A 15,704-nucleotide genomic window follows, 5' to 3' on the forward strand; every position below is an offset into this window, starting at 1 on the left:
AAGAGGTGGTGCGCTTCCATATTTCTTAATTTGTTTGTGCATATTCTTGGAGAACAAACTTACCGAACAGCTGTCTGACACGGCCTTGATAAAGGGATTGTTGTCGTATGACATCTCCTCATCATTGGAGCCGAGGAAGCGGAGCCCCTTGTCGTAGCTGTCCGTGGTGTCGTCGTACCAGGCTACGGATTGATGGCAGCTGTAGGTCAGGTTTTGCCTGGCAGAGGCGGTCAGTAGTTTGAGGAACGTCATTTGGACCATGTCTATTGAGTTGCCGTCTGCGTCCACATACGAAAGCTTGAGGGTAAAATAAAAACAAAAGGGTTTTCAGGTGATTCTGAATTTAAAATGTTCCTTTTCATCTCTGGGTTAATAAATCATTATTATTAGTCACCCCTTTATGTTTGTCACTGGGTTTTGCAAATATCTTACCAATAGAAAGTATTAGAAAGTGCTTGTCAAGTTTGACATCACAATATTTAATCATTAAGTACTTTCGACATTTCCAGAAAAAATAGTGAATTTTAACATCTGAGGTTTCGGAAATATATATTACATACAAATATATATGTATTTCTTAAACCTCAGATGTCCAAATTCACTATTTTTCAGGAACATATACATACAATATATTAAATAATTCAAACTGAGAAAATTGTATGATTAACCATATTAATTATTATTTATTACAAATTAAGAGTTCATTTGAAAAAACAGATAATTCTGTTTTTAAAAATGTTCAAAAATCATGTTTTTTATTGTACATTCACAATAAATATAATCAATCAAAAGGCTGTATGGTTGATATAATTAAGTAATAATAACTTTCAAAACATCTAACTAACACAATAAAACTATGATTTATGATAATAAATAAAAACGAAGTTATCTGTTTTTGCAAATGAACTCTTTAAATATTATTAAACTTCAAATAATAATTCAGCATCCTGTTTCCTCTCAATTCAAATGAAATTGGAATTCGAGGTGCATTTTCAATTCAATTCTGAACCTAAGTGAAAACAGGTAAAATTATGTTGTAACCCTGAACAAAAGCAAAACTGTTTTGTTTCTGACAAAGTGGAAAACAGCTGGAATAAAAAACAGGTACACAAAGGTGGCACATTTCTCAGAGGTGCCGCGTCGCCTCTATGACACTCCACCGCATCAAATATAAATGCGGCGCGTGGATGTGTGTGTTCTGTATGAATGATGGTGGGTGTGCTCAGATTGTTGATGGATCCGGGCCGCGGCTGTAAAAAGCACAGCTTTTATTGGTGTCCATCTAACGGTCGGGTAAAGTAAGAAGAGGAAGGAGACCACTCTGATCCTTTTAGCTTGGAGAAGGACTAGATGGTGTTTTAATATAAAGGAGAGGAGAAACAGAAGATGAAAGTGGGATGAGAAAGTGCACTTACTATTTTGCCACGCTTAAATTCACTGAACCAAGAGCCAGGAACCTCTTTGGGCCATGAAGATATCCTCACCTGAAGAAAGCGTGAGAAACGGCAAAAGCTCAGATTTGGACAAACAGATTTAACACATTAAACACATTTATCAGCGGAATACTTTCACTTCAAGTAAACAGTAAGCTTATTATTTCAATTTAATTCTCTTAAATTGCTAAGCATGCATACATTATGGTAATATTTGTTTTACTGCACTTAATTTTTGCTCAAGAAAATAATTTACAGTGTTATGGTATAACAGTAATGAGAAACTAATGAGAATCATCATCGACCATAATGAGAACTACAAACAAACTCACAATGAAAACATCTAGAAGCATTACAGTAATGAGAACTGGGTAACAATAAAAGTAGGACATTATTCTTGGGGTGAAAAATGAATCGGATCTATTTTTCACTTCCAATGACCAGCATGATTTTCCATTGATTCTATGTGAGAGAGGTAAGACGCTTTCAGGTAAGTTGTCTGTTTTCGGCTGGTTCTTCCTCAGAAGAGGGCTTTGAGAATGTCACTTACTCCGTTTGACTTTTTATCGGGGAAGATGCAGGTTTCGCCTCCCGCTGTGAAGTTGCAGTACACTTTGAAGGAGTCTCCTGAGCATCCCTGGTTGGGATCAATGTGGTATTCACCTGAGATGAAAAAACACACATACGCTCTCTGAGTCAAGAACATCTACAGATATGGCTCTCAAAAATCCGGGAAGAGCTATTGTCATTATGATTTCGTTCCAGGATATTCCCTCGTCTCCACGTTCTCTCGCGTTTTATCTTTTTCAGAAGATAAAAACACGGTGGATTGGGTGGCTCGCGTTAACAGAATAGCGGGCTTATGTGAGCGTAGTAAAAGCAGCTCTGAAAGGTCAGTCTAAGAGCTGGCATTTAGTAAGGCATGATTTGGAAGATTGGTCGGCTGATGTGGGAGTCCACGGAATGCTAAACATCTCTCCAATCAGGCGCCTACATCTATGATTCAAATCAGCTCTGAATTCTAGAAACCAGCAAACCGTGTTATTCAGATTTATCTTTCCGTGTCCTTTCCGATCGCTTACCATCTGGGAACTCCGGATGAGCGAGCTGGAGGTCTTTGCAACTTCTCGCGGGGTTGCCCTGCGTGCCCATGGGGTACTTCATGCGTTCGATGTCCTGTTTGAGGTTATTCAAGGAGCTGAAGATGTCCTCCATGCCCTCTCCGTAGTCAAGGATGGTGCCCGCATCATCGGCCTGCATGTCGATGGAACGACGGGACTTCTTGGGCATATGGTAGGGCAGAGGCTGGATGATCTCACCGGGTGGACCCTTAAGAAACAAGGAATGAATGTACGGCCAAGAATGTCACGTTTTACGAAGACCTCGAAACAGATACTTACAGGAGGACCAGGAGGTCCAGCAGTGCCGGTGTCTCCCTTCTGACCAGAGGTACCCTGCAGCAAGACAATTTCAAACCATGAGCTGCTTTAAAACGCCAGTATGACATGTACGTCAAATGGTTCAGAAATAAAAGTTGAACTTACAGTTGAACCCTTGGATCCCTTTGGCCCTTGTGGACCCTAAAAAATTCGTTGGAAAGAAAGTTACTTGAATGCAACAACCAGTAGAATTTGTGTACAAACATGTTTGATTCATTTAATAAATTAGTTATTCATCATGTCATAGAAAGTCCAAATCGGCTTTCTAGATGCACATTTTTATGAAATTATAGGATGAAAATGGGTAGTATTAGACAAATTGATATTATCAAGTTCATAATTATATATTTTTATTTAGTTGTTTTCAATACTAATATTAAGAAGATCAAGGCTTCCGGACGGGACAGGCCAAAATGATCATTTTATTGCTCAATTTCTTTTCATAAGTTGTAAAAATAGAACAAAATATGTCATTAAAGAAGGAAACAGAAGGAAGACTCACAGGCAATCCAGGAGGACCAGGTGGACCAAGGGGACCAGAAGCTCCACCAATACCCTACAATTCATAGAGCAGATGGTGATTAGACTGTGCATTATTGGATACATTCAAATTCATAAATGACCCACAAGACGTATAGATATCAAGTCAAATGACAAACTAATGTTGGTCTTCTGCATCTCCAACAGCGTGAATAAGTGACAAAATGTGTATAGATTTTTCACTCCAGGAACAGTCTGCCAAACAAACGACACTGCGTTGCTCACAGAGATGAAAACGGCTCTTGTTAATTGTATAATCCTCTGGTGTGTATTACACACTGATCATCCCAGTTCATTAGGAGTCAAGGACTATTTAAGTTGTTCTGTGGGGAGAAATTCAAGCTCAGTTACCGAACGCAGCAACAGACCGCACATCTGTCTAATGGGAAATGTTAGTGAGATGTAATGGACTTATCTATTTTTTTCTAACTCACGGAAGGGGAAAATACAATTTCATCAAGCTTAATAGGAATAGGTTTTTTAATATATCGCATTATAAAGAAGCGAGAGGTCGATGGAGGGGCAGAGCTATTTGTAACCTTCTATTTCCTCGATTTTATGTAAAGACAGACTTTAATGTTTTTCATCTGTAAGCAATATATTTGCATTCAGGGTCTGAATCGAAACCGTTTAGATTGTTTGACTAAAATAATGAGTTCAATTTACTGATAAATGTAAGGTTTAAGTCATAAGTTCATGCCTATAAGAATATGTTGCAACAAATATGTAATTCCATATACTGTATATTATACAAATATCTTATTTCTCCTCCATTTATTCAAATTGCTTTCTAATAGAAACAACTGAGATGTTTTAAAGATTTTTCTGTTCATCGGGATTGTAAGAGGAGGCGAAATCTTTACGCTTGACCTGTTTAGATCTGATGGTATTGGGTAAAGTATCTTATACTGTATAGTGTTTCAACTAAATTTAAAAAGCAAAAAACTTCACAGCTTTACAATGAAACAAAGGCCTACTTTAAAACAATATAACCGTCTGGTGTAATAGAGTTACAGCTGGCTTACTGATCTCCTCCGCCTGTTATGGCAGTTTCGTCCATAACACGATTATGATGATGTACACAGATGCAATAAGCGCACACATTATTGTTTAAGGTGGTCGTTACTTTAATGTGCAAGCAGCGTTTACGGTCAGAGCGGGAGGTCCTTGTGCTTTCTGGTGAAGGTTCGGCGTGCGTTTGGGAAGGTGGGAGGGAGAAATAAATCATTAGCGACTTACAGAATCACCCTTGCTGCCACCCTGGCCCTGAGGACCGGGCAAACCTCGATCTCCCTTCTCTCCCTGCTCACCGGGGGGTCCGATGAGACCAATTAGACCGGGGTGACCCTGAAGAAAAACACGAACGATAACAGACATCACACATCAGTGGATCGGGCTTGATGATGCTTCATTTGCATACCATATGTACAGAGCACACAAATTGAGTTTATATGAGAGAAAGCCAGAGGCCAATGAGCCAACCGCCAAAGACAACAATATAACAAGGTTAACACAAACAGGTATTCCCGTTCAGGCTACACCATTTATATTAGTACATGTGGTCCCTGGGTATTGAACGCATGACCGTTAGCATTGCAAGTGCCACAAGCTGAGCTAAAGGAACTGAAACGTGTAAAACTGATTATGATTATCAAAATATTGATTATGAAATTATAAACCAATGCAAGATCAGAATAGGCATTCATAATATTTGTGTAGAACTAATAGAATTAATATGAATATTGCTTGAATGGCTGAATGAATAAAAAACGACTAAATTAAATGAACAAATACTCTTTATAACTTTAAAAAGGTTAAAAAAGCTAAAGAATAAAAGTTTTGCAGAAGCTGCTGAAACTTCCCCCCCTGGGTTTCTTCAGAATGACTTTCTGTGAACACTCCCAGTCTTTAGATTTGACCTTGAACCTTCAAGAGATGTAAGACAGCACATTCATAAAAATGACAGAAAAGGAATTAATGTGTCACTGACCTTTTCACCCTTAGTGCCAGGGTCTCCTTTCAGGCCAGGGAGACCAGGAGGTCCCTAAACAGCAAAACACCAACGGTACGAATTAAATTGGCGTGCACACACGAAAAAAAGAGATAAAAAAAGGGAGACATAAGGAACGAAAAGGGGACAGATCTCGTACCATCGGTCCAGGTGGGCCATCTTGTCCGGAAGCACCAGGAAGTCCTTGTTCACCCTGTGAAAATCCATCCAATTACAACAGTCATTATTGCAACCTGTTTTGCTTACGGTCTGCTATCGATGTACTGCGAGCGGGACAGTGATTAATGGCCCAGATACTACAAAACGTGTGTGCGAACAGACAAGAAAAAGATACAGATTGTACAAGCGAGGGGAGGTGGGGATTGATTTGTCTGGTTATTTACATCTTTTATGCAGTGGGGGGTGTGTATTAAATGTATTTAGGGTATACAGTACCCCTAAAAGGAATTTGGAAACTTAAACAACATAAATGTCATTATGCCATTAAAGAGATTCTGTCATCATTTATTCACGCTCTTGTCATTTTAAACCCGTTTGGCTTTCTTTCTATATTTTGAATATCTTTGGTAACCAAACAACAGCAGAAACCATTCCCTTCTATAGCATGGACGCAAAACCAATGGAAGTCACAAACACTGGTTAAAATATCTTCATTGTGCTCTACAGAAGAAACAAAGTCAAACAGGTTTGAAATGACAAGAGGCTAAGTATCTGATGATAGCATTTTTTAATTTTTAGGTGAACTATCCCTTTGAAAAAAAACAAATGTATGAATGTTTTATATTGCTAAACAACAACAAACCAATCTGTGATGGGTGCGTTTTTGTTCGAATCCAATATTATACATTTAAAAAGGAAGCTTAAAAATAGACTATTTTGGGATCGTTCTTCATTGGTGTGCAGTTGCAGTATTAACTAAAAAGAAGAATGAAATAAGGACCTACCACAGGGCCAGGGATTCCCCTGAGACCTTCAGGACCAGGCTTTCCGGCGGGACCCTGAGGGCCAACTGGACCCGTTTTGCCTGGCGGACCCTCAGATCCTGCCTCACCCTAGAGAGAAATGCCCAAACGAAAGAAAACACATAGATGAGATCTATCTAATACCCGCAATCACAAGTCCATATTATTGAAGAGCTCACTATGAACTCAAACATTTCTCATCAAATTTACCCAAATCCAACCTATCTTATACAATCTACAACAATTGTACACCTCAATTTTTTTTATCCCTACTAAGCAACTTTAAATATTAAACTGATGCATTAATGAAACTCAACTACCGTAAGCAGTCCATCAAACCTTCTGAGCTATGAAAGAGTAACCATTGAGCAATACAACTTTCCTCTGGTATGTACTATGTGTGAAATAATACAAAATAAAACGCTTGAATTTATTTACAGAATGTATGTAAGTAAACTCAAACACACTCTTAAATCCCAAACCCATAGCTTCCATAATGACAGGCTTTCACACGTGAGTCATTCAGTCAAAGATGCGCTTTCTCTCTTGGCTGTCTGGGCTTTAATTATGGCACTAGAAGCTGCAGTGTGTAACGCGCTGAATTGATTTGGAATGATGCGTTACCTTGGCGCCCTTCTCTCCTTGCCTGCCTTCGGATCCGGCAGCCCCCGGGGATCCCTGAGGACAGAGGAAAGGACAGAATATTTGAGCATTTGTCTGTGCTGGGCTATAAAACAAATGGTAAGAAGGTCACGAAAAGACATCAGAGTAGCACTTGGGGGATTCTGCTTGATGGGTATTAATGAGAGAATGGATTCGCTGGGTGTAGTCCGTCTTGTATGGGCGTACACACTTTCTGTGAGGAGCCGGGGATTGTGAAGAGTGTTCTTCAATAGGGGAGATGAGTTGTTACACGTTTTACTCCAGTTAATATTTCTCAGGAGTTTATTTTTGAAAGTCAATTTCCGTGTAGAAACAAAGACTCGACAACAAAAAGGTTTTCAAATCATTGCTATGGCATGGGAAAAAAAGTTGAATAAAAACAGGTCGACCTTTTCTAAAAGAAACCCTAATAGAGGTTGCTGTAACGTAATTGGATAAAGGGAAAGTTGTCAAGATTATGCATTTATACTAATTTAAAGCGCGAGACGTGTTGAATTTGTGAACTGTAAACAGTTGTATTTCTGTCGAAATCTATATTCGTAACATACCCATGTGTGACAACTTGCCCCGGCCTCCTCTACATGCAATGCAATAGATGATCAAGTGCAACTAACCATATATTGCCAGTTAAAAATATTCAACGGGAAAAACTAATTAATTTTCAAGTTGACTGCCAAGGGACCGGCTGAAAAGCGAAAGAATAAGAAAGAAAAAGGAAATAGGGGAACGATTTACATATTCATTTCAAACTGCAGTCGGTAAAATGCTGAAAAAGCGAAACACCTCGTGTTTAATGCAATACAAGCTCTAGCCGGAATTATTGATGCCGCTGAGTTAATACCGCGAGACTGGTCCGAGATCAGTTTTCCCCCGACTGTCTTTACCGTCTAGGATTAAAACACCATTGGTGGGCCACTGGTGTCTGCATGCGGATAGGATGTATCATTTTACCGGGGAGATTGCCACGAAGTATATTGGGAAAGCGAGTGGTGTTTTTTCAACGTTTTGCATGAATAATGTATTTGTATGCGGAAGTAATGCCATAAAGCTTTATGGAGGGAGTTGCCCTAACCGCCTATTATATTTCAAGCGGGACTTTTTGCCTTATAGAAAAATGACAAAACCCAAAGAGGGACTGTTAAACTCTGGTGCACATGCTAAAGGCCCCTGCTAGACTTAATCTCGAGAAATGTTTAAAATCTCAAATCTTTATGACGTCTAAACGCTGGTGTTTTTTGAATATAGAGACTGTTTTTTTAATAACTGCAGGAGTAACACAACAACTAAAACAACACACACTAGCCAACATACAGCTGCAGGCGGCACAAAGTGCGGGTACACACATTTACATTTATATTTAGGCATTTGGCAGACGCTTTTATCCACAGCAACTTACATTACTTTATCCTATACATTTTACTTAGGTATTTGCAATCCCCTGGGATTGAACCCACAACCTTGCGTTGTTAACACAATGCTCTTACCACTGAGCTACAGGAAAGCTACACACAATGACCCCGCTGCATGTGAACCCCGAGACAACCGTTAAAAGATGAGAAAATACTGTGTAAAGTCAATAGGAAATAACAATATACTGCCGCAGGCCCTGAATGCACCTCAACACGGTATAAATTGGAAAAGTTTACTTTTCCCTGTTTGGAAAATTGATGCGTTATTTTCCTGACTGGTGCAACAACGCTATTTCCGTGAGGCGGCGAGGTGTCAGACGGCAGAACAAATTTCTTTTGATGTGGCGGGGCGAAAAGGAGCTTGGGTTCCCATCACAAATGTGACAGTTATATTTCCTCTTCCTCTGTAAAATCCTTTACGCCGCTGTCCCCTCATCGCTGTCAATCAAACTGCCGAGATCAATACAGTGTCTGGACAGATTTTCCTCTCTCATCCTGAGAGAGATGTAAGACCTCGGTGGAGGAAATTAGTCCGGGCTTCGATACCATTAAAGCGGTGTTTTCGACTTCAGGCAGATGATTTAGTATGCGCCATTCATCATCCTGTAAAGGACTGTTTTTATTTTGCTGTTAAGCGGCACGACCCCGGGCCAGAGCCAACCAATCATGCGTGCTGATTATCATTCATCTCAAAAGAAAAAGGATGACCTAATTTACACAGGTCGTGATTTTCATAAAACGGCTCGGACCATCAACAGCAGTTGATTTCGTACCATTTTGAGATCAACAGTGATCTGCTTGTTCTTTGAAAACAAAAATACGGATCCAAAAAGCCACAGGTGCTGCAAAACATGGGGAATAAACATGCATTAAAATATAAGATGAAAGCTTTACTTACTCGCTTGCCGGGAGGTCCTGGTGGACCAGCTTCTCCAGATGGACCAGGGGGTCCCTAAAACACAGAAAATAAAACAAATATGAACAACTTACATTAGAAGACGCAGAATATTACTAAACCAGCAGATGGTAAATAAAAGACTTTGGCCCGGTTTCACAGACAAGGCTTAAGACTAAAATGAATGAAAACTTAATTGAAAACAACTGCCCAGAAATATCTTAAAAATATATCAGTGCCATTGTTTTGTCTCAAGACAAAGTAATGTATTCTTTATTCAAAGTAATCTAAGGAATTTTATAAAAGCAACATAAATCTTAATTCAACTAAGCCATAGTCCTGGCTTAAGCTAAGCCGTGTCTGTGAAACCGAGCCTTTAATTTATAAATAACAAAATTCATAACTAAACTTTCTTTGCCTCGACTGTGGTTGCCTATTTTGGAAAAATTAATTGAACGCAATTAGTAGACGCTCTGGGGTTTCATGAGCATACAAACGTAGGATGGATATAAATTTGCAAACTTATTCAGCTGTGTAATTGATGGATTCTAAAATGATGAACTTCTTATCAAAATAAGGGAGCTGTAAATGTTTGCCTACGTCTTGCAGCACAAAACAACCCCACCTCATTAAACTTTCAGAGAACCGGCGCTTATACATGGACCTCGCAATGAATCGCTCACAACAGTGATGCTAGACACCCAAACATCTAAAGCTAGATTCTCAAATGTTGAATTTAACAGTAAATTACCCATTCCCTGCACTGGCAAACCTAAATTACTGTACAATATAAAAATAATCATAAGGACTTAAATTTATGAGCTACCGCTGTGGGCTCAGGAAATGACTTCAGTATGATCTCAGTATATCCAAATATTAGATTAAAGGGATAGTTCAATAAAAATGATGTCATTATTTTACTCACCTTTGAGTTGATCCACATCTCTTCATATTTCTTTGTTCTGATATATATAGAGAAAGATATTTGGAAGAACCTTTGGAACAAATAACTGAACAGATCTTGGACCCCATTGACTACCATAGTAGGAAAAATTACTTCTAATTTTTTTGTTCTGTTGAACACAAAATATATTTTGAAGAATGACGGACAGCGAACAGTTCTGAGGCACTTTTGACAACCATTACATTTTTCCTACTATGGTAGTCAATGGGTCCAAGGATTGTTTGGTCACAAGCAATCGTCCAAATATCTTTCTCTGAGTTCAATCAAACAAATAAATGTTTACAGATTTGGAACAACTAATGAGTGAGTGATTCATGACAGAATTTTCATTCTTGTGTGAACTACCCCTTTAATATATTTATACACCTACGCACGGAGGAAAACACAATCTCTCTGTTAAATTGATTTAAAAATAGACAAATAGCTGGAATCAAAAAGGAATTCAAATAAATTACTGACAAAGTAGCTTTTATTCAAAAGCTGCTTTCAAAATGAAGAAACTTCTGTACAATAGGAAAATGTATTGCTATACTCACAGGTTGACCATTCTCTCCATCTTCTCCTTTTTCTCCAGGTCCTCCATCTATTCCCTGATATACGACAGATGTAATTATAAACAAAATTAAAGACGGAAAGAAAAAGGATGAAACATTTTTTTTAACTGAAGAGAGTGATTTTTATCTCCCAACATCTGTGACATTTATAAGAATAAAGATGGATTTTGGCACTTACACCAACACCTGGCTCACCAGGTGGACCGGGGTCTCCAGGAAAACCAACAGGGCCCTATAGTAACAAAGCACAAGGTTGACAACAAGGCAATAACTTAAAAGCTAAATCTGCACTTAATAAATTCTATAAAACAAAATTGATCTATGTGAGCAGTACACGCTTCAGTAATTTCAATTGAATTACCTTGTTATATTCATCTGGGACACAAAGCACTACACTCATTTCCAATAAGTGAAGGAAATCTCACATGTAATTAGCATAATCCATCTCAAATACCATTACCTGTTATAGCAAGGCTCATTTGCTCAAGGAGATCATTAAAAAGTGTTTTTATTTATTTGACCTCCCTTCTCATCTCAATAAGGCCATGAAAAATCATATGTATGCTGTATGTATACAAGCTGTGTCACACTTACGGAGTTACCCTTGGGGCCATCATCTCCAGGGGGTCCTTTGGGACCAGAGGGTCCGGCGGCACCAGATGGACCAGCTTCGCCCTTTTCTCCTCTCTCACCTTTCGGGCCCTGCAGCATATATCAGAAAGATGAAAGGGTCGAATCCAGAGCCCTGGGGCACTTAATGAACCAAAGCATCCGGAGAACAATGAGCGTAGACAAGCTCTACATTCTAATGTGCAAATTCAAAAGACTTCATCAGCTATTCATGTCGGTATTGACAGGCTTGGCTTGCGATTGGCCATATTCCCATCTGTAGATACGCCAGAATATTCATCAATATACTATAGCAAAGTTTACTTTTTAAAAGCTTTTGAGTTATCCGAATGACCGGAAATAACTGTCAAAAAACACCCATCTGTCTATGCAATCAAAATGAAGAACCCATCTCTCAACAACTTTTCACCATGGCTGATATTCCCAAACCTCTTGTTTTTTAACCCTTTCCTAACCACCTGTCCACATAGTGATTTCTCATGATCTAATCAATTTCCAGAGGATACAATCCTTTGAAGTGCTTGAGGGAATATGACCTTGAGTTCCTTGACAATAGTGTGAGTTATATTTCTTTAGAATGTTGACTGTTGTTTGTATGACTAGTAAAATCATCTTTTAACAAAAACATTTTGTGACCAACAAAGCCAGAATTTCACTCACCCCGGGTCCAGGCTCTCCAGAAGGTCCAGGGTTGCCAGCTTCACCTTGCTCACCCTGTAAAAAATATTACTTGTTTAGTAGAGATATATGATACAGTACTGTACACCGGTGTCACCAACTACTTAAATTAGAGCCATATTCAAATAAGTTTCGAATTCTGTCCAGTCAGCAAACATTGTAACATTGGCACAATATCAGATTGAGTATGACCCTTACGAAAATTAACCATGGTTAAAACGTGGTTACTGCAGTAAAACCATGGTGACAAAATAACCATGGCTTTGAAAAAACTTAGTTAAACAGGGTTACTATAGTGAAACCATGGATAGCAATCAATGAACCAAACCCAGGGTCATTACACTTTGACCACAACAAAACCATGGTTAATTGGTTAAATATTTTTGTGATACCTATCGAAATTAAATAAATAAATGATGCTATCAGTCAAATTCATCTTTAATTTTAAGTTTAATTTTGTGTTTATCTTCTCTTTTTTTAACAGAGTGAGTTTGTGACCACTGGTTCAAAAGCACACCCTATGTTGGAGTGTCATGCAAGTACTGGAGCTGAATGTTTTAAGATATTATCTGTATGTGGACTAACACAATATCAATAATCACAGTTCTTCATATCCCGGTGTTTGTCAATGCATGATATTGTGACAGTGCTACACACTACATAAATAAATGGATATTAAACATTGATTTGAGTTTAAATAATTTTATTATGCGAGATACGAGAATCTTCTAGAATAGTTATGTATAAAACGGGTTGCCTGGGACCACAGTCAATTCTAGATTCTTTTTTACCAAAATCTGAATGTCGTGACTTAATCGATGCGAATTAGGTATTCCAGAGAGCCGTGTTATAAAGCTGAATACAATTATATCCGAGCCAGGCTGAAGTGGATAAAAGTACTTCCAACTTCTAATGGACGTAACATAACAGTGACCTAAACATATTCTAGATTCCTCACAGCAGCCAGCCAGAGAATTAAATATTAATAGCCGGTGTGCCTGCCAAATAGCGGTGAAATATTGTCAGATCTGCACTGAAGTAGGCATCAATCGTGTTCTTTTACTAATTTAGACAAGAAGGTGACACTTTAAATGAAGTCTACAACAGTGACTCCAAGCAGAGTATCTCTTTGAGACCAAAAATAAACAGAGCTAGAAATTTTCTTACCTTCTCGCCGACGGATCCCATAGCTCCTATTCCACCTGGAGGACCTTGTGCACCCTATAATACAAAAAGTCGATATGTTAGGAGGAAAGACATTATTGTTAAAGCTATTTAGCTAAACAAAGTGGTGTAATTTGGTCAATCTGTTGGGATAAATGCTCTTACATCAGCACCGGAAGGACCCTGAGGACCTCTAGGACCAGGTGGCCCGGGGGGTCCCTGGCGTGAAAAGAAGACAAATAAGAGACAAATATGAAATTACTATTTGAGCTTTACATTACGATTTGAACGAATTAATTCACTATTTGAGTTGCCATGATGACTGCTACTGATATGCAGTGACCGGTTGTATTATTTAGGTGGACATTCTGCAAACAATGTGACATATTTCCCCAAAGGGACAGACTATAAAACAAAACGATGTAAAATATGCATATTTATTCAAAGTATATTTCAAAAAGCATGTGTAGGGAGTTAAAGCTAAAATAATTAATTATAGAGGAGTTAATAAAATAAATTCATATATAATATATTCCTGAAAAGAATCTAAATAAATTATATAATCAAATGTAATATAATACAGTGAAATATTATGTAATGTTATATCAAATTAACAACACAAATTGTTAAAACATCTTACCATAGGACCAACGTCTCCATTTTCTCCTTTCTCACCTGACGGTCCAGGAAGACCCTGTTAAAAAAGAAGCATAATCTTATATTTTGATGTAGTGTTAAACGATGCCCTATCTTCACACTTATGGTAAAGTCAGTAATATACAAAGAAGCATCGCTGCTTACAGACAACACAATGGACTTTTGATGAAAGGGAATTCTGGCGCATATGCAGTTAGCAAGGACAGCAATAACACTAAATTTCTGAACTGGCAGAGAAAGTAAAGGGGCCATATGGCAATGGAAGCAGCAGAGGAGGAGTAAAGGCATTTTAATTGAGTTCCAGTGTCCGTGATCTTGAAATATAACAGAGCACCTAATATCGTTCTTTAGATTTTCGTCTGTGAACACTTTAGGGTTATTTTCCCACCTGTGATCGATGTAGTAGACTTTCATCACTAAACACAATATAAAAGCTAATTTAGCCAGCACAGAAACTTATAATCGATGCTCAGTCATTACACAGGTCTATATTTTTCTCTGTTAGAACAATCCCTGAGGATGACCAGCGGTGTGCGACACACTTCTTCTGCACTCCACTGAGTAACTGTTTGCAAAATTTATCTTGTTTTTCAGTTTAACTAATGGCCAATTAAAAGGCAACTCCATTAAGAATAAATAGTACCTGCTGATAGTGATGTAGAATAGAAATTATGCAAATCAATTAGCAGTGCAAACATGAGCCAAAAAACGTTGTAATAAGATTACACAACTACAATTCATAGAATGGGTGTTTAAAGCACAATGTTAATACCGCTTACTGGGAATAACTCATATTTGTTATTAGACCTAATTTACTTAGGAAGGGAGGTTTTAACAATGCAATACGTACTTACTTTAAAACAATTCCAAAAAATCTATCATATTATTTACCATGTTTGAATACCACAATGTTACACCTGACAACTAGGGCTGCACAGTATTGAAGAAAAAAACAATACGCGATAACTTGATAAATAATGTAATTTCTGATGTGATATTTAATGTTTGTAAAAACATTTTAAATGATATTCATATATACTTTAAAACTGAAAATGAATAAATTATATTACTCTCTTTGTATCTCTGCTATGCATACACTTTGATACCTTATTGCCAACTTCTGCGAGATGCACAATGCAATATGCATATTTCTGATAATTCCATAATTTAGATTTATCTTCCATCTATACTGATAAATAAGGAGAAACTTTCATAACGCATCCTTTTTTGAAGGTATAGGACCCCTTTGAAAACACAAAGACCTGAAATGCATTTATTGTTGGATGAATAAACTAACCACGTGACCCTGGTGTGTTTTGGTCCCTGACATTTACTCTCTAATAGGCCCTTTTCACACGGCGTCACGCATCTTCCATTCTGCCGTGAAAAAGGTGTATCGTTACTTCCGCTAGCGCCTCAAAATGAGTTAAAAAATCAGAACCCTGCACAGCTGACACAAATATGGCTAGATGGTGTAAAACATCATGCAGACAAATTGTCTCTTACGACAAGATCAAAGCTAGAAAAAAGAATACAAATTCTTTGTTGAACAGTACCTGTTTGATTACGAAGGTAAGGGTTTTGTTTTCTTTTTGTGTTAGCGAAGGTGCCAGGATAAGTATTTGAATAAGTTTTCTTTCAGTTTTTTTTCAATGTTGTTAAATTCCAGAGCGACGGCAAAACGTAAGTTCTTCTTCTTCTTTTT

At 38.0% G+C, this 15,704-nt stretch overlaps 1 protein-coding gene across 2 annotated transcripts in view; it reads right to left on the reverse strand.

The window, feature by feature from the left end:
• col11a1a (collagen, type XI, alpha 1a) overlaps positions 1-15,704 on the reverse strand; it is a 62,215-nt gene that overhangs the window by 1,305 nt on the left and 45,206 nt on the right. For both annotated transcript variants that reach the window (XM_056738751.1, XM_056738750.1), the window contains 20 exons: positions 13,983-14,036; positions 13,508-13,561; positions 13,346-13,399; positions 12,161-12,214; positions 11,465-11,572; positions 11,049-11,102; positions 10,853-10,906; positions 9,356-9,409; positions 7,010-7,063; positions 6,368-6,475; positions 5,563-5,616; positions 5,403-5,456; positions 4,652-4,759; positions 3,375-3,428; positions 2,978-3,013; positions 2,834-2,887; positions 2,516-2,762; positions 1,984-2,096; positions 1,416-1,484; positions 64-297 (listed from right to left, as the gene is read on the reverse strand). In XM_056738751.1, the coding sequence (XP_056594729.1) occupies positions 64-297; positions 1,416-1,484; positions 1,984-2,096; positions 2,516-2,762; positions 2,834-2,887; positions 2,978-3,013; positions 3,375-3,428; positions 4,652-4,759; positions 5,403-5,456; positions 5,563-5,616; positions 6,368-6,475; positions 7,010-7,063; positions 9,356-9,409; positions 10,853-10,906; positions 11,049-11,102; positions 11,465-11,572; positions 12,161-12,214; positions 13,346-13,399; positions 13,508-13,561; positions 13,983-14,036 (1,671 nt within the window). The remainder of the gene's footprint in view (positions 1-63; positions 298-1,415; positions 1,485-1,983; positions 2,097-2,515; positions 2,763-2,833; positions 2,888-2,977; positions 3,014-3,374; positions 3,429-4,651; positions 4,760-5,402; positions 5,457-5,562; positions 5,617-6,367; positions 6,476-7,009; positions 7,064-9,355; positions 9,410-10,852; positions 10,907-11,048; positions 11,103-11,464; positions 11,573-12,160; positions 12,215-13,345; positions 13,400-13,507; positions 13,562-13,982; positions 14,037-15,704) is intronic.

This window comes from Triplophysa dalaica, chromosome 23 (genome assembly GCF_015846415.1).
Source record: "Triplophysa dalaica isolate WHDGS20190420 chromosome 23, ASM1584641v1, whole genome shotgun sequence".
NCBI classification, from domain to species: Eukaryota; Metazoa; Chordata; class Actinopteri; order Cypriniformes; family Nemacheilidae; genus Triplophysa; species Triplophysa dalaica.